We start from the raw sequence: 19745 nt of genomic DNA on the forward strand, positions 1-19745 counted from the left end.
GTAGCGCCGACGTCACCAGCTTCCTTTTCTTCTGTCTTCCTGGTAAGGTTAAAGGACTTTAACAGTCAGGATTTAGCCTGTTGTCCACCCTCCTTAATGGCGGTTCTCTTCTGCCGACCCCTTCTCTGCACGTTACGGTTCGATGCATTTAGAACTGCACACTGCACCGTACTTTCCTTTCCAGTTGGCTGCGCGTGGACAATAAATGCAACCTTTCCACTGAAGTAGAAACCATGCTTTCCACAGATTTCACCATTGGGTGTATTGGAGTTTGTTAGGCTTCCGCGCTCGACCGCGACTTGATTGCTCATAATCGCTCTTGGATTGGAAATCTGTGGCTTACTATCCTTACACATCTTTAGCTTCCATGCTCACTCTTATTGCAGTAGTAAACGGCCAATGGTTCCCACACCATGATAAGATAGTGTTCGAGGTTAGAGGGGATACAGGAAATTTACGGACGATGTTTGTAGAGCCCATGGAAAAAGCGATGAAACCTCCATACATGTCCAGGGACAATGTCCGGCACTTATTCAAAGAAGTGTGGTATATCTGGGAGGATATTTAATATCAGATGGAATGCAGCTTGTTACTATTATAATTTTTATATATTCAAACCAGATGTAACCTTTAATTCGCTTACTTCCAAATTGAGTATTTGATTTGGTATTACTTTCGCCACTAAGGGTGAAGAGTATCTCATACTTCAAATCTTAATTTACCAACTCCATTTTCTTTAGGAGAAATTTCGACGGTGTTGACTATTTTCAACTTACTCCGCCTGTACCAAAGCAGAGCTCTTGATTTATGGCTTTCTTCAAAGTTTATAAAAACGTGATGGACCGGGCCGCCTATGTCGACTTTACCGTTCACAATTCATCACATAATCTTCGAAGAAATTTCCAGCTTGGTTCATTCGACTGGTCCTCATTTTCCGGCTTTAAACAAAGAATAAATTATTTACATGTTTACTTCTTCCTCGCAGGACCAATAGATTTCCATTTTTATTCGGTCCATTGCCTTTATTCAATAAATAAAAGAAGCGCACACTTTTGGAAATCGATATAGGGGCTTTTTTCGATATTAGACTCTCCAGTTGAGAAATTGCTATTTATCTGCTTTATGGAAAACTGATCCTGAAAATTATGAAAAGAATTGAAATTTGCTTAACATTTAAAGCGATTCAAATGCAACTTATTCAATAATTTAATGATTATATTCTCCGGGCGAAATGGTCTTATTGGATATGAGTATTTTATTTAAACCTCAGGAAGCTACTAAACTATAATACATATAATTTCTACTTATCTGAAGAGATGTACTGCAAGTTCAATAAAGATTTTTCCTTCTCAACTGAAATATTTCCATTGCAACAGGTGGAAAATGACATAAATGTTCAAGCCAGCTATCTCAAAAGGACTGCATTCGGGCAGTATTTCTCGTTGGTAAACGATATGTTCCAATATGAGAAAGACCACTTTGAAAATTATGAACGCAAATCTATTTTCGTGGCAAATAATATGTTGCGTCGAAATCTGTTGAAGTTGGAAATCACAAAGTATGAAACACGTAAGTAACTGACCACAGGTCGTTTCATGATTTTGTAATAAACCGACTTTTCTATTATTTCAGTTGAGGCTTTAGCAGTTGCTGCAGAAGCAGGACCAGCAGCTCCAGTAAAAAGGACATTTTGACATTTTTGAAGCGATTTTAATAAGTTATTTTTATCTGCAGAAAAAGAGCATGGTCGGGCAGGGTTTATCGGCGCAATTTTTTAAAAGGCAAAAGAAGTTAGCGGTCCTAGCTACGGCTATCCAATGGTTAGTGTCAAAATCATTCAAGGGAGATGCACAAGTCAACATGTGTCGAAGGTACCTGGATCAAGTTAAAGGGTTAAATATCAACCTGATGAATGAAACAGACAAATTTCGTATGAGGCAAGCAAATCGTAAGTATAGTTTTGTTTCCAGATATAGTAGGTGTATGTACAACTTTGCCTCCGTTGTTTTTAATATATTAGTTTAGCGGTATTTAACTCGCTTTGGAGACCACCTAGTCATGGCGTGGTTGCCTGCAGTTCACTACAATAGGAAGAGTGTCCAGAAATGACTACAAAACCTAAAAATATTGATTCTCCAATAGTAAACAAATCACAGTATTGCAATCTGTCAGTAGCACAGGATTCGAGTAGCACACTGGATGCAGCAGAAAGCGTGCAAAAAAGAAGAAGAACAAAACTGTAGTAGTAATCCTTTTGACGTTTATTCATTAGAACCAACCTGCACGTTTTCTGCATGGACTAGGACAAACGAATCGTAAGGTGATGAAATCAGCGAGACAGAAGGTGGTCCCTCCCATAGGGATACTTACATATCGTCCTCATTAAATAAATAAATAAATGCAAGAAAGAAGAGGACGTATGCAAGCAGCAGCCTCATTTTTGTTAGCTGTGAGGAGGAGGGAGTTTTTTCTAGCGATCATTTTCCGGGAGTGCCTGTGCAAGAAATACTGGAGCTTGGACCGACGTCAGGGTTTAATAATCAAAATGGAGAGCCCACCTTGAGCAGGTGTATGAGGCTACCTGAAAGTGGCTTCGGTTGACAATACCCGCTATTAGTTGCGCCGGCCCAAGTTCACCATCATCCCTGTTGACCGAACACGGTCAACCACGGATGTTGCCAAAGGCCTGACAAAATGAAGAGAAATGGCTGAGGAAACTATGCTAGGAGAACTTGTTAGGAATGAAGAGTTCAGGGTGCTTATGGGGGGGGGATATGAAACCAAGCGCTTCCAGGATTGTAAAAAACCTCACCAACTTAGGGCCGCAGTGCGCAGATTTTGTGGGGAGAGCGACGAAAACTATTCTGGTTCAATGTTCAGCAACGTAAAACGAATGTAGAATATTCCGTTAGATTTAGGTAGAAATGGCACTTCCTAGATACACAAATTGATCGACTCTTTCGATATTCTGCCCATTAATGTAGACAGTGAGAGTTCGTTGACCGTCAAATTGGACACCTTGGTTTTATACATGTTTATCTTCAGTTCAACTCTACGTGCCTCTCTTTCCAAATCCAGAACCAATTGCCCAAAGTCCATGACCCAGGAAGAGAGCAAACGGATGTCATCAGCATAGTCGAGATGTTTCAGGAAAGATATCATAGACCATTGAATGCTTCCGCACTTTCCGGACAAGAAAGCATGACGGACGTTATCGATAACAAGAAGAAATAATATCGGTGACAAGATGCAACCCTGACGGACTCTGCTTTTGACCTACCATTCCTCTGAAGTTTAACCTTGGTGTCATTGGTGGCATTTTCTTCCATGCCTAGAACACGTCAGATACGCTTTCTGTTCATGCTATCGAAAGTTTCCTCGAAGAGCAAGCGATACGAAGAATTAACGTTTGCTGATCCGTAGGGTGTTGATGTGATCAGCGTAGGAGCATCCATTGCGGAATTTAGCCTGCTCTCCGTTGATCAAGCTTTTGAGTTGATGTTTAATGCGTTCCAGGATTTTAATAGCCATCATCGTTGCCAGAGCAACCGCAACTGTCACACCCAAAAAGTGTGCCTTCCTTTGGCATCTTAACGACCATCCCTATCTTTGAGAGAGGTCTCGGATTCTCGAAATTCCCATAGGCACTGGAATCAAAAGGGTGAATTGTATAGTCACAAAATTAGAAAATTTCACTTATCATTTCAAATTCCTCTGGAGTTTTACTTTAACTTGACCGTATTGATTCACACGCATTTTCTTCGGAAACGGTTACAGTGATTGACACAAAATTTGGTAGAAAGATGAGAACTGTGAATGCTCACGCATATAGTGAGTTACATTTTTCTACGTCAAAGTTAAAGGGAAACATGGAAAAGGAGGTGTACATTTTTCTTTCACCAAATATAGTCATGTAGGGTATCATATGAAAAGTCTCGGTTAATACTTTCTGAAGAAGATGTTACTTTTCACATTTGTTGGAAAGTTATTATATTATAGAGGTATCACGTTGGTGAGTACCATCTATAAGATATTCTCCACTATCTTGCTAGGCCGGATAGCCCCATACGCCCAGAACATCATTGGCCCATACCAAAGAGGCTTCACTCCAGGCAAATCAGCGACAGATCAGATTTTCTCTCTGCGGCAGGCGATGGAAAAACTGTTGGAATATGGACAACAGTTGCACCATCTGTTCATCGACTTTAAAGCCGCCTATGATAGCATAGCCAGGGTAAAACTGTACACGGCCATGAGAGAATTCGGTATCCCGACGAAATTAATAAGACTGACTAGGCTGACCCTGACCAATGTGCGAGGCCAGATAAAAGCAGCAGGATCACTCTCAAGACCATTCGACATCAACAACGGTCTACGACAAGGGGATGCGCTATCATGCGTCCTCTTTAACCTGGCCCTCGAGAAAGTGATCCGTGATGCTGAGGTGAATGCAAGAGGTACGATCCTCTTCAAGTCCACCCAACTACTGGCCTATGCTGACGATATCGACATCATGGGAAGAACCACCCGAGACGTACAAACTGCCTTCATCCAGATCGAGCAGGCGGCGCGAGATCTTGGGCTACACATCAATGAAGGCAAGACAAAATATATGGTGGCAACGTCAGCACCGAAGACGAATCAACCAACAACATCAAACCGCACTGGTCAAACACAAACACGAAGAAGAATAAGGATAGGAGAATACAACTTTGAGACCGTTGACAATTTCTCCTATTTAAGGTCGAAAATCACAACCGATAACAACTACGATGATGAAATCCGCGCACGGTTGTTGTCAGCCAACAGAGCCTATTTCAGCTTACAAAGACTGTTCCGCTCGAAACGTCTCACCATAGGGTCAAAGCTCTTACTGTACAAGACTATGATCTTGCCAGTCCTCATGTATTCCTCGGAGACTTGGGTTCTTAGCAAGAAAAATTGCGAACTCTTGCGTTCGAGAGAAGAATCCTCTGAAGAATTTTTGGCCCCCTACATGAGGATGGACGATTCCGTACCCTACACAATGACGAAATCTATGAGCAATACCATGACCGTCCGGTTGTGGATAAAATCCGGCTCAATAGGTTACGGTGGGCGAGTCACTTAATCCGTATGGATGAGGATGATCCCACCCGGAAAGTCTATAAGGGCAATATCTATGGTAGAAAAAGAAGACGAGGCAGACCCTGCCTAAGATGGAGCGATGGCGTGGGCCAGGACGCCAGACAGCTTTTAGGGATATCGAATTGGTGGACCTCGGCGCAAAACCGGGATGTCTGGAGTTCCTTATTAAGGCAGGCCTAGACCGGATACCGGTTGTTGCGCCGTTGATGATGATATTACAATAATTTTTAGTAGTTCACTGCAAAACCCCTCTTTAGTTCATCGAAATGCAGCAATATAGGCTATAGTATAGAGCATGCTCTTACCAAGTTTGGTGAAAATCGTACTATTATTAGCAAAGTTATAATAGGTCAAATTTGTCGTTTCTGTGCAAATTCAAGACTTTGAATGTGAGTGACACCCGGAAGTGGGTATTCTGAAATGTTTTTATAAAAGTACACAGAACCTTTCATATCTGAAGCGTCCAGCTTCCGGTTTCCTGACTTGTTTATGTTTGTTCCGCTTTTTCATCTCAGTGTGTATGCTCATTATTGCATGATTTGCCACGGGCTTATTCATTTGCCTGCAGCATTTATTCGATAATGCCCTGAAGTATTATGGTATCCTTCAGAATGTGTTTCGATTCCTTTTTTCTGAGTTATATATCGAACATTAAACATGAATACATGTCGAGTTGACTTAACCCCACGGTCTTCTTAAGACACGGATTGATTATGTGACCACAATCAGAGCCGCGCTGCGACAAGCAACAACGGTACCAGTCTATACCGATTGCATGGCTCAGCATTCATTCAGGTGGATGTAAGGTCCACCCAATCTCTACCAAACTTTCGAGTACGGCACCTGTGTTGAAACGCAACACAACCTTTAAAGCCCAACGTCTCTTGGCCACTTGAACGTAGCCAAAACCCCCATGGAACGCCTACTAGGGGGCCAATCGCTGCAGCCCAGCTGAAAGTACATGAACCAGCAATTTTCTTAAGGCATGTAAATTCAGTGCTATCACGATTCCCATGGTACCAGTATGCCTTTGGTAAGGTTCCGTGACCGAAGCTAGTTCAGATGAGTCGGCGTGCAGACTTGATAGGGCAACGTTTATTGTAACCCTTTCTGGTATCTTTTCTATTTGGCAATGAGGCAGGTCACATGTTATCTTATACAGAGTAGTATGTACTGCTGGGTTTTCCAAGTATCTCTTCGCCATTGACAACAAAACTAACTGATTTCCTTCTCGCTAGCTAGGGAGTTTTAGAGCTCTGAAAATAGCAGCACCTGTTATATAGTTTTTGTAGTTTTCTTTTGCAAGGAATGGTGTGTTACTATATTAGAGACAAGCTGCGAAACAGGCCAGGTCTGATGTTTGTTTACTGAACTTCATCATAACAATCCTATATGTTTTTGGACGTGCACTTCTTTACAGCAATTATTGGTGCATATGGCATTTTGGTTCCCTGTTGAAGATGAGTCTCCCTTGGATCTGCTGGCAGAGTCTTCTTAATCAAAAGCATGAGCCCGTAGGTCAGCGATTTTACCGGTCAATGAATAGTTTCATCGTTTGTTGGATACCTCTACTAGGTATCTGCTTTGTAGTTGTGTGTTCGAGATCCTCCCTCTTAACCACTTTTTACGTACCAATAACACTACTTTTTTTTAGGTACCATTATTCCTACTTTTCTTCTGCGAAAGCTCCCTCGGTTGCTTCACCCGTTTTCGTCGTGAGTTTATTGCTAATTAACACACCTGACTTTCCTAATATGGTGTTCCCATATGCTAAATAGCTTAATAATCCTCAGAAATAGAACGCCTTTCCGTCACTGTGGCTGAAAGTGGAAGCTTGGACGGAGCACGACTTCTCATTGTATTTGGGCTATCCCATTATGGTCTAATATCTAAAATCGCTGTTCATGATTCTAGCATTTTGGATTATCTTTTCTTCTGAAATTAAGAAGCTTAGCATATCCTTGTATTCGGCCGCCATCATACTAGAGGGGGTGGTAGTAAATCTAAACACCAGCCATTGTGTCCATATGAATCCGCTAATGCAGATGATGCAGGGCAGTTTCGGTTGACCGTCCTGTCCGGTAAGCGTGTTGATACGGATGCAAAGGATTACGCGTTTTGAGTACAAGCGCTGTCAAGCAAAGCATGTCCGTGGTTTCTTTTGCTGGGTTGAAAGTTTTTGGTCTTCTATTCTGGCAAGGTTCCTGTTTGACTAGGGTACATCCCATCTTTAGGTGACTATCTTAGATGGACGGTTGACCTCATATAACCAGTTGCAGTTTTCTCCGAACATCAGCTCCCACCTTTAGAGCAATGTCATTCGTGAGGCGCCTTGTTAGGAGTCCCAGTTATTTTCAAGAATGTACTCACCTCTGAGGTGAGAGGTGTTTGAGGAAAGATGTAATCGTCCATTGAATTCCTCCATGCCCTCCAGACAACGCAGCATGAAGAACTTCAACGGATAAGAAGAAGGAATAATATCGGCGATTGGATGCAATTCTGGCGGACTCCGCTTTCGACCTCGAAATCCTCTGAGATTTAGCCTCAAGCAGCACGTGACATTTTACACATGTTACTCTGATAATAGCTATTGCGTAAAGCACTTCAGATACCCTTCCTTTTCACGCTATGGAAAGTTTTCACGAAATCGATGAAGAGCAGAGGCAGTGGAGATCTGAACTCCACGTAATGTTTCAAAATAATCTGTAGGGTTCTGATGTGATCAGTGCAGGAGGATCTGGAATAGAAACCAGCCTGCTCTCTTTTGATCGAGCTTTCGAAATGTTATTAAAAGTGCTCCAGGATTATTTGAGCTATTATCTTTACAAAGGCAAAGAACGCGTAGACACCTCTCCAGTTGTCACACCCAAAAAGTGTGCTCTTCTTTGGAATCTTAACGAGCATCCCCTTCCCCCCTAAGTGTGGGTGCAGCGATAGATAAATGCAGGGATATCTAGCCCAGCGGCATTTCTCCGTTTTTGAGGGCATTGATGGCAGAAATGATTTCTCTTCTGCTTCTGCGTATCCACATGTTACGGTGACTGGGCATTTCATCCATAAAAGAAAGATTTGCGATCATATGCGAGCTCTTTTGTGGTGCGGTATACACCATTCTATTATTGATATCGGTCAAACTTTCAACGAACCAGGAGTTGATAGAAATTTTTAAAATAAGAGCCATTTTATTCATATGGTGGCGACTCTGCCATCACCTACAAGCAAGAAAATAATGTCTTAGTTTTGTTCGCTCCAATACTGATCATTTTTAAGGATCGACAATGTAGAATTTCATTTTTGGTCAAGGCACCTCACCAACTAGGTCTAGACTGTTTAGTGTAAAATTATATTTATTAGAATTCAAGGTTGCGTTGAAATGACGGAGTTTTGTAACACCGTCATTTCGTATGTTCCAGTTCTGGAAAATATCGGAAAGATTTGAAAATTATATCTTCATCGTCCAAGGCAACTATCTTTTGAGTCGCACTCACAATTGTGGGCATATTTTCCAGAGTGGAAAATCAGTAATATTGGAAGTAATCATTTCCTGTATTCTAATAAAACATCAACAAGGGTCCAAAAGGCATATCTGATTCCCTCCCCGTAACCTCCAAATTATTCCGCTGGGTTATTTAATATCCAGCTACGCATGACGGTTGAACGTTCTGGATTAGAATCCCACTCATCACGCATGATGGGGTTCGTCTTTGTGCTTGTCACGTTTCTGTAGCGAAAAGCTGAATGAGTGTGAAGAAAGGATATACATATATGATATATACATATACTAATTTTCGACGGTTCCAACGCCTCATTCATTGGGTTGCATATTGTTAGCAGCTTTGTACCGCAGTATTTCCGTCCTTTGTTCCTTAAGAAATTTACTTAGTCAAGAGAATATAAATACTTTTCGACTATGTGTCTTTTGGTACGTACTGAGCATTGCCACATGCAAAAAACCCGGATTAAGACAAACGAGCGCTAAAGTTATATTTTACCAGTCAATTTTATCATTCAATTATATACTATGTAATTAAAATGTTGACTATAACATTAATTTAAATTTATTTATTTTGGTTAGTGGTGGTCAAAGCAAATGGCCAAGAGAGCGTACCGGCTTGGAACGATTTGATTGGGAAGTCTGTTCTAGCAGAATATGAGATGCAATTTGTTGTAAACTTTTCATATGGTGCGAGTATATTAATATATCAAATTGTATCTGACATGAAAATATGTTTTTTTTAGAAATTTTCGATATTATGAAAGAAGGGCAGCAACTAGAACACATGGGATTCAAACTTGTTCCAGCTGTTCGTATGGCGATAATGCGAAAAAATATCTTATTTGCCGATTTTGAAGCGGTTAACGAGATGATTGAGAAGTATAACGGATTAATGAGACAACTGTCCTTATCTGAGGTGAGTAGTCTAGCCGTTGCTTTATTTTATTTTTAGTATGCAAGATAGTACCACTTGTTTGAGGAAAATTCGTCCATGGAATGAGTACTCTATCTTTTACCATTACATAGTTATATTAAATTATTAATTGATCAGAATTTCCGACTTCCTCAATCATTTAATCCCAGATTTGAGATAATTTTCGAAAACTAAATAAAATTTCTTATAAATGGATGTGTTTTCAATTGCAAAGGCCATCATCACTTCGAAGATATAAATGAAAACCATTTTAAAATTTTTAATCTAAATTTCAATATAAATTATTTTAAGAGTATTTTAAACTCACAAACCTGCAAAGTTGATAAAAGTTGCCTTATTATATTATAATAGTTTTCAAATGACATGTAACAAGTCAGGACACCGGAAGCTGGACGCTTCTGGTACGAAAGGTTTTGTGTATTTCTTAGTACGTAGCACGTAATATATCCATATATTATGTGAGAGTATCCACTTTCGGGTGATATTGGCATTCATAGTCTTCAATTTTCAAAGAACCAACAACTTTGATGTATTATAACTTTGTTAGTAATATTGCGATTTCCACCAAACTTGGTAAGATCATGCTCCACATTATAGCCTACATCACTGCATTTCGTGGTGCCAGTGAACCTAAGGGGGTTTTGCAGCGAATATCAAAAAATTAAAGTAATATATATATTATTATATTATATATATATTACTATAACTATTTCTATAGTATATATATTTGAAGAAATATCGGTATGGAAGGTATTAGGGGTAGGTAGGTATCAGTGGCCGCTCCGAGGAGCCCAATTAGCACTTTGGTGCGCCGTTTTGATGCCACAAACTCCTAAGACCGTGACTGTTGTTATAGGAACAGGGAGGCGGAGTCCAGCTGGCTCGGATCTTCAGAGCCAGCCCGTAGCATTCACGAAGGAAAGCAGCTCTCCGACCCTGTAACTAGAAATCTCACTGAGGTCCCCAAAGAATGGTTTACCCAGTGTCCGCAGCCTGACTCGAGCCAGAGCTGGGCAATCGCAGAGAAAGTGCATGAGGGTTTCCCTTCCTTCTCCGCAGCTTCGGCAATGCGAGTTGTAGGGTAAGCCGAGCCTAGCGGCATAGTCCCCTATGGGCCAGTGCCCCGTGCAGACCGCCGTAATCTTGAATGCATTTGCACGCGTCTGGCACAGGAGCTCTCGTGATCGGGCTATGTTATAAGCGGGCCAAATTCTCCTTGATTTGGCACAGCTTGTAAGCCTTCGCCATCTCAGGCCCGCGGCTGCTAGGTAGTGCGAGTAGACTCGGCCGCCGACAGCCGCCAGCGGAACACCGACTGTGTTCCCCGAGGGACTGCCAAGAGCAGAGCCTTGCCAGGTCAATCCATCAGCCCGCTCATTCCCTTCTATGTTCCTATGCCCGGGAACCCAGAGGAGAGTTATCTTGAGCGTGCCGCCCAGATGGTTGAGCGTGTCTCTGCACTGCCCCACCAACCGGGAAGATGTCGTCGTTGAGTACAAGGCCTTGATAGCCGCTTGGCTGTCGGTCAGAATGGCTATGTTACGCTTGGGGCTCGAATCACGCTCCAGCCATCGACAGACTTCCAATATCGCCAGTACTTCCGCCTGGAATACACTGGTGAAACCTGGGAGTCCATACGACTTGTACACACCGTGTGTATTCGAGAAAACCCCCGCACCAACTCCATAGGCCATCTTTGATCCGTCCGTAAAGAATACCGTGTCATAGTCTTGCAACACGCCGCCGGTCTTCCACTTTGCCCTAGTTGGAAGGTCCACAGCAAAGTTTCTCGTGAAGTTCAGCTTGCGTGTGACATAGTCCGTGGGGGATGCCCAGATTTCTCGAGGTATTTCATCTAGAATGTTGCTGTGGCCGTAGGACTTCGCTGCCCAGCATCCGGACTCACGTAGTCTGACGGCACTGCACGCTGCAACATATTTGATGTGGAGGTCAAGGGGGAGGAGATGCAGGAGTACATTGAGAGCATCTGCCGGGCAAGACTGCAGAGCCCCCGTAGCACCTGCACACGCGGTTCTTTGAATACTATTAAGCTTCGTTCTATTGTATTTCTTCTTCAAAGCCTGCCACCATACAATAGATCCGTACGTCAGGATCGGACGCACTACAGCGGTGTACATCCAGAGAACCATCCTCGGCCGGAGACCCCATTTCTTGGCAAAGGTTCTCTTACAGGCATAGAAGGCTATACAGGCCCTCTTAACCCTCAGTTCTATGTTCAACCTCCAAATTAGCTTAGGATCCACAGGCACATTACTATTAACCAGAGCACCGGTGAGATAGCACCACCCTGGGGCGTGCCTCTGTTCACAGCTCTGGTCAAGTGGTTGCCTCCCAGATCAGATTGGATTATCCTGGTACTCAGCATGGATATAATCCAATGCGTGAGATACCCCTCCAATCCAACACCGGTCAAGGCTTCCTTGATGGCGTTGGTACTGACGTTGTTGAAGGCTCCTTCTATATCCAAGAAGGCAGCAAGGGTATACTGCTTGTACTGCAGCGACCGCTCAACCGTGCCAATTACCTCGTGGAGGGCGGTTTCTGTGGATTTTCTTTGAGGTAGGCATGCTGGGACTTAGAGAAAGGCGTTCTCTCCATAATCGTCCTTAAGTGAATGTCCAGGACGCGTTCTAGGGTCTTCAGCACGAAAGAGGTCAGGCTGATTGGCCGAAAGTCCTTCCCGGACTCATGACCGCGCCTGCCCGCTTTCGGTATGAAAACCACCCGTGCGCGCCTCCAGGACTGCGGTACGTATCCTAAAGTGATGCAGCTCCGGTAAATCTCAACAAGCCACGGCACAACCCTTTCCTGCTGCTTCTGTAACATGACTGGCATTATGCCATCTGGGCCTGGAGATTTGTATGCGGAGAAGCTGTTTATAGCCCAGCCGATCCTATCCCCGGTAATTACCGATTTGATAGTCTCGCACAGCTGGGGTTGCCGCAAACCCTCCAAGCGAGGTTCTGACTCACAGTCCTCCTCGCTGGAGGGAAAGTGCGTTTGCACCAGCAGCTCCAAGGTTTCACTAGAAGATTCCGTCCAGGAGCCTTCCGACTTTTTAAGGAAGGATGGACTCTTATGTTCCTTGGACAGAATCTTATTGAGCCTCGCGGATTCACTAGTGCTTTCAATGTTCTGACAATAGTCTAGCCAAGACCGCCTCTTGGCGGTCCTGATGGCCGACTTGTACTTCTTTAGGCAGTCCTTGTATGGCTGCCAGTATTTTTGCCTGTAGCAGATGTTGAAGATTTCTCTGGTCAACTTCCTGAGACTAGAGAGATCTTCGTTCCACCACGGTGGCAGGGTCTTTTTGCTGTACTTAGCAGGGCACGAGACTTTGAAGGCGGTATCAAAAGCCTTCTCCAGAGCCCCGACCTTTGACTCCAGTTCGTCTGTCGTGCCAATCCTACCAATTTGCGCACCGGAGAGTTTGTTCTTAATTACCTGACCAAACTTTCTCCAGTCGATCCTCCTGGGGTCTCTAAAGGGCTTGGAGACCTCTGCGGCGAGATCTAGACTGAAGAGTATCCAACTGTGGTCAGAGAAGGATCTCTGGTCAGACACTCTCCAGTCCTCCACCCTAAGAATCCCGTTGTCGGTTATTAGGGTGATATCAAGGACCTCCTCGATAGAACCAAATGGCGAAGCCGATCACGACGAGCCGACCCCGCTTGTGAACGGGACAAAGGCTGAAGAAAAAGAAGAAGAAGGACCTCCTCCCAACCGTCACAGTTCTCCGAGCAGGGGAAATGAAAGGTTGGTGTACTGCCCCTGTTACACACCGATAGATTTGAAGCAATAATAAAATCCAAGAATGACTCACCTCTTTCGTTGATTTCAGAGCTGCCCCAAAGCGTATGGAAGGTATTTCTGAGCCCAGGCACCATATAGTGGCAGCTTGCTGATTTTTTTCAGATTTTTCGGTTTGGTAGTTTCTGAGAATGGCCCCCTTAAAGGAATGATAATTTTCAACCCCCCGGACTCCCCACCTTTCCAACAAATGTCCAAACTAAGACCGGCTTCGAAAAGTACTAACCGAGACCTTTAATTTGATACCCCACATGACTACATTTGATCCCCCCTTAGATTCGTCACAAAAGGATGTAACTCAATGTATGCGTGAGCGTTCACAGTTCCCAGCTTTCTACCAAATTTGGTGTCGATCGCTGTAACCGTCTCCGAGAAAAATGCGTGTGACGGACAGACAGACAGACAGACGGACAGATAGAGCCGAAAAGGAGAGAGTCAGAAATGGGTCGTTGGACTTACAGGTTGATCCCTTCCATCAGGGAGTGGCTGGAGAGAAAGCATGGGGAGATCAATTATAATCTTACCCAGTTTCTCACCGGCCATGGAGGATACCGTCGTCAATACCTGTACAGGTTTAAATTGGATATCTCACCTAATTGTCCAAACTGCGACGAGGTCCTTGGTTCTAGGTTCGTGGAAGAAAAGAGGAACCTAGAGGAAACTGTAGGTGAAGTGCTATCACCGGAAAATTTTGTCCGGAGAATGGTAGCTTGCCAGGAAGACTGGGATGCGATCAATTCTATGATCGCAGTAATCCGGGAGAAACTGCGAAAAGTAGAAGAAGTGAGGAAGGTGCGGTTACGAACCCCACGGGAAGACGGAAGGAGATCTAGCTAAAGTAAACTAACTCCGCCCCGTGATGTAATATCTAAAGGTGGTCCCACGGGGTAGGGGGGAGTCGGGGGTGGTTTTAGTGGGTAAAAATCCCACACTCTGGCGTGCCCAGGCCAGATTCTTTTGAAGATTTCCACCTCCTTAAAAACAAAAAAAAAAGACAGACAGACAGTAAACCGATTTTAATAAGGTTTTGTGTTAACACCAAACCTTAAAAATTATGGGGTAAATTAAGGAAAATTTCGGAAAAAGTAGCCTTAATATGGAGTAAATTCACTCTTTGACAAGGACTTCTTACTTTCGAAGTTGAACGTTTTTTTCTGTTCGGACGAGTATGGGCTTTAAGTGTAAACCTGACTGTCCTTGCATGCCGTGACATCTTCGTCTAAATATCGTAGTACTTTTGAACGAACTTTTCTGTGAATTTCGAATGGTGTCGCTTTGTTTTCGAACTGCCAGTTCCTGCAGTGGGTGGTTCTACTTTATATCCAATTCAGTGGGTTATTTTATATGATTTATGATGTTTTGGATTGCATTCAACGCAATCGTTACTTTGTTTTTGCGATTTTACTGAAATTTTGACGGATTTACGAGGTGACCATTTCGGTTCGGTTCGGTTTATGTTGAAAAAGTACTGAAAAATGAGGAAAGGTACCGAAGTACTGATGGACTTGCGAAAGTACAAACTTTGACAACAAAAAGAGACATTGATTCCAAATACTGTTAATATATCCTTATAACTATTTTTTTCTTCCATCATAGATAATGTGTAAAGTACAAGGGGGGGGGGGGGTGGTTTATTTGCAGTGACTACTTTTTGACTATGATTTTGCGTCGCACATTATTTTATTAGATGTAATACTTTGCTTTCGTTACTTTCCAATAGATAGGTTTTAGTATTTGATTTAACTGCATCACCTCTTATCCCATGGAAATTATTGGTAACAAGTCGGGAAACCGGAAGCTTGACGCTTCCGTATAAAAGGTTTTGTGTTTCCGTACGTGAGGAGCATAACGTAGTTCCCCATTGGCTTATAGCATTGACCCGAGATATTGAAATCGTTCAATTCTGGGCAGGTTACTGCCATTGCCAGAATTGAGCGATTTAAGTATCTCGAAGGGCAGGTTACTGCCATTGTCAGAACTCAGCGATTTAAAAATCTCAAGTCAATGCTATCAGCCAATGGAGAACTGCGTAATGAAATTGTTTCATGCATTAATGCAACCTGGATGAAGTGGCATTCCCCAACTGGTGTTCTTTGTGAACGACGTATCAGCGCACGTCCCAAATCTAAAATTTACTGCAATGTCGTCCGTCTGCCACTCTCTATAGTTCTGAGTGTTGGCCGACTTTAAAGGACAATGAACGGCGTCTTGCGGTAATGGGGACGAAGATGTTGCATTGCACTGGTGGCGTGACACGTTTTGATTACGTCTGAAATGCGAATATCCACGATCGATATGGGTTTGCATCGATCGTGGAAAAACTGCAAGAGAGGCGTTTTCGATGGTGTGGTCACGTAATTCACGCTAACGAGAATTCAACAACCAGTATTGATCAGAACACCGAAAGCAATGGTAAGCAACCAAAAAGCCGGTCAAAACAATGGTGGCTTGATACGCTGAATGGGGATTTGAAGGTCTCGCGATTACATCCTGATCAGGTATTTGATAAAATAAAGTGACGAAACCGATCACCACGAGCCGACCCCGCTTGTGAACTAAAGGCTGAAGAATAAGAAAAAGATGTGAGGAGCGACGAGTGCACGACAGCCCCGTGTAATATAGCTAAAAACTCCATTGCCCTCTATTTTCTAGAAAGCAATTTAAATAAATCACTTGATGGAAAGCCCTGTGTTGATAATGGTCAACCTCATACGCTTCACGCCCTCAAATTAATATTATTAGCGAATGAAAACAATTTAACCAACATCAAATATAAAAAAAGGCTAGGGAGAATTAGATTCTTTTTGAATGGAATTTTAATATTTCACTCGAATTTTAATTATTCTCGTTAATTATGACGTCAGCATCTTATTTGTATGGCTTAGAATGCTGTTAATTACCACGAAATTGATAAGTTTGAACTGCTATAACTTTCCTACTAATGGTTGGATTTTCATGAAACCTGGCATGTGTATGCAGGAGGCTGTCCTCTATGTCGGTGCAAAATTTAGTACACTTAGGATGAACCTAAGGGGAGTTTTTTAGTCAATTTCTAAAAGCTGATAATATACTATTAGTAAATTTTTTGAGCAGATACCGGAATAGGACATCTCTCGAAGATGAGATTTCACATAAGTGTTTTACACAAAATCTTAAAAAGTGCTGCAGATGAGTAGATTCTTCATAAATGCGACTTTAATATTTCACGCGAATGTCGCGAATGGCTTTGGAAGCGGTAAATCCGCGCGAAATTGCTTAGTTTGAACTGCTATAACTTTGGCGTTAATTGCCAGATTTCTACGAAATTTTGCATGTATACAGAAAATATTGTCCTCTATGCTGGTACAAAAAAGTCCTAGGATGAATTTAAGGTGGGTTTTTCAGTAAATTTCTAAAAAGTAATAATATACTATTAGTAAGTTTATTTGAGCAGATATCGGAATGGAACATATTTTGAGGCCTAGATTTCATCTAGGCGCACCACCCCGAGTTTTTTCAGATTTTTAGGTTTGGTAGTTTCCGAAAATGAGTCCTGTCTCACTTCAACTACGTACATTTTGACTCATGACTCACGCACTTTGCAATTTATGCCAAAACTAATATCAGTTTCGGAAAGTATAAATCGAGACCTTTCATTTGATACCCTACACAACTATATCCGGTGAAAAAAATTTTTGAATCCCCCTTTTGCATGTATGGGGAGCCCCCCTTTAAACTCCACCTAAATTTATGCCAGTCACTGTATGCGTGGGATTTCATAGTTCTCATCTGTCCACCAAATTTCGTTCGGATTGGTTTAGCCGTTTTAGAGAAAAATGCGTGTGACAGACAGACAGACAGACAGACATTGAATCGATTTTAATAAGGTTTTGTTTTACACAAAACCTTAAAAAAAGCAAATTGTAGAAGCCAACACATATGTACCTTGGAAAAGATTTTCAGATTGCGGCTTCATAGCTAACTAATTTTTATAACTTTCGCAAAATAAAATTTGTTTAGCATGCGTTTTGAGTTTTCTCGAGTTTTTCCCTATTTCGGAAAGTTTTTATGTGGTACAAATTCTCACGTTTGGTGACCAAATACAGTCATACACATACCGTCGCTGCTTCACTGTTTGTAGATGTTGCTCGCTTTTCAAGCTCTTGGAGACTCTGTTCCTGTGGTTTTGTTGTTCTACTTCATCTTGAAGTCGATTGCACTTGCACATGGTAGGTTTCGCCTCATGCTGATTTTCCAATTGTTTACTGTTGAATTCCCCTACAATCGCTATGGGCATTATTGGCCTGCTTATTCCTGGTAATCTTCCTCAGAATATATATTGCCTTTGCTACTGATGCTTGGGCAAACTCGAACGGGCCTCCGTGTCTTGGCTGACTTCCGTTAGCGGTCATTTTTGTTGGCCCATGTTCCTTGGAGGGACCCCCGATGCTAGCGATTCACGGCAGCAGTACTGTGGCTGGCAATTGCTAACTCCAGTTCGGCTTAGTGGTTTTCAGACTGCTCTCTGCAGTTAGTGTTGGCTGGATGCTAGCAGCTTAGCCTCCGACAATGTTCCTGTCACCAACACCTTTTCGTTCGGTTTTGTTTTATAAAGCACGAGTCCATGGCTTGGTTCTACGAGTGATCCGGGAAAAATGCCCAGCCCAACTAGCCGCCGACCAGGGTAGGGTTACTAGATACCAAGCTCCTCGTTGGTTACTCAGCAATCGGCACATTCTATTCCACATTTGCTTGGGTGCCATTAGCATCTTTAGTAGTGTAAGGAGGACGGTCTCCGGGCTGCTACTTCGGTTTATTCCCCGCCAGATCCACTTGTCCCTAAAACATAATCAACAGGCAAATAGATCCTCGTTGACTGATCTTACCCCCAGCTCAGCTTCACACACTCTTGGCCCCTCCGAAGATGGTTTGCAGCTGCAAATGTGTGGAGGTCGTGGGAGGACTTATCGGCATTACAGTTATTTAAATCCCTCTCTATTATGTTGGATAATGGCTTTACTGCAAAATAATTTTTGTTTCTTCTAGAAATAGGAGCCAAGAGAGATTAGGAAGGCTTTAGCTCTGACATACGGTTAACAGGATTCCAATTTGCCTGGTACTAAAGCATTTCGCGATTAAATTGTCCGGAGTTAACGCCACATCTATGTTTTCTCTAGTCCCTTTAATTCGTCCTTGGATCTACAACCGCGAAAGAAAGATATGTTCGAGGTCTTTCGAGTATCCTCTTTGGTCCCCTAATTCCTCTGCGCCTTCTCTGTGGCCAAGGAAATAGCGGGGGATTTCAGATCTCTTAACGAATCCCAACAAAGCGTCCAGATAGTACAGTTTTCGGTAACGGAAACGAGAAAATATGAGAGTGAACCAGCTCAGCATGCTGAGTGGATCAACCGAAGGCACCCCCAATGCCACCACGGCTGGCATGAATAGTGCGGATGTTACCGAGGAGAAAGTTCGACGAGTCATAAACAGCTCGAAGAACTGGAGGAGTCTTGGTCAGGATCGGATGCACAATTTCTGGTATGAAAAATTTACCAGTATCGATTGGCACATAACATAAATCAGGTCTTCCTCACTGTGGGAATTATCTACCTTATCCCCAAAAAGCAGACATAAGACCGATTACTTGCTCATCAACCCTCTACAAATTCACAACGTTCATTATTAGTGGAAGGGTCAATGGGCACTTCGATATCAACAACATTCTGTCTGAGAAGCAGAAGGGCTGCTGAGTCGGGTCAAAGGGTTGTAAAGAACAACTCATTATCGACTCGGTAGTTGTAGGGCAAGCAACGAGAGGCGGAAGAAACCTCTTTAGTTGCTATATGCAAAGAACACATGCTCGAGTTGGTGATCTGTAGGATGCTCTACTGCCATAATTGCTACGTGTGAGGCTGGTACTGTAATCGCATCTCTCGGGGAAGAATAGAATAAGCGCATTGAATATATTCGCTATTCCTTCACTGGCTTATGCATTCAGAATATTGCTGTCAATGAAGATCGATCTGGAAAATGTCTAGCGGTGGATACGGCCTACTATGTCCAAATTCCAAATGCACCATCCATATTCTGCCGTGAAGCCGATGAACCTGCCTCGTAGCATCAGGGCATGGTTGACGTGGCGGCACAACATTATCGCCAAGTCGACTCCCTTCGCGCTTATTTTTACAGCAAAGAGCAAGTGATTCCCCTTAACTTGAAGGATCGATCTTTCAATCCTCTGAGTGGGGTGAAGACAGATTAGGAACGGATTGAGGAATGGAAGTCGATGCCAATCCACGGTAAACACGCGAATTGTTTTTGGTAGCCATTTGTCGACTTGCATTTTTCGAAGCGATAGCTGTGTGCTGGATAGCTCTT

At 42.9% G+C, this 19745-nt stretch overlaps 1 protein-coding gene across 1 annotated transcript in view; it reads left to right on the forward strand.

Moving 5' to 3' along the window:
* LOC119652058 (dynein heavy chain 10, axonemal) overlaps positions 1-19745 on the forward strand; it is a 300796-nt gene that overhangs the window by 49777 nt on the left and 231274 nt on the right. The window contains 5 exon segments of the mRNA XM_038055995.1: positions 1377-1569; positions 1633-1676; positions 1735-1948; positions 9203-9310; positions 9367-9539. Coding sequence (XP_037911923.1) covers positions 1377-1569; positions 1633-1676; positions 1735-1948; positions 9203-9310; positions 9367-9539 — 732 coding nt within the window.

This window comes from Hermetia illucens, chromosome 3, assembly GCF_905115235.1.
Source record: "Hermetia illucens chromosome 3, iHerIll2.2.curated.20191125, whole genome shotgun sequence".
Taxonomy (NCBI): Eukaryota; Metazoa; Arthropoda; class Insecta; order Diptera; family Stratiomyidae; genus Hermetia; species Hermetia illucens.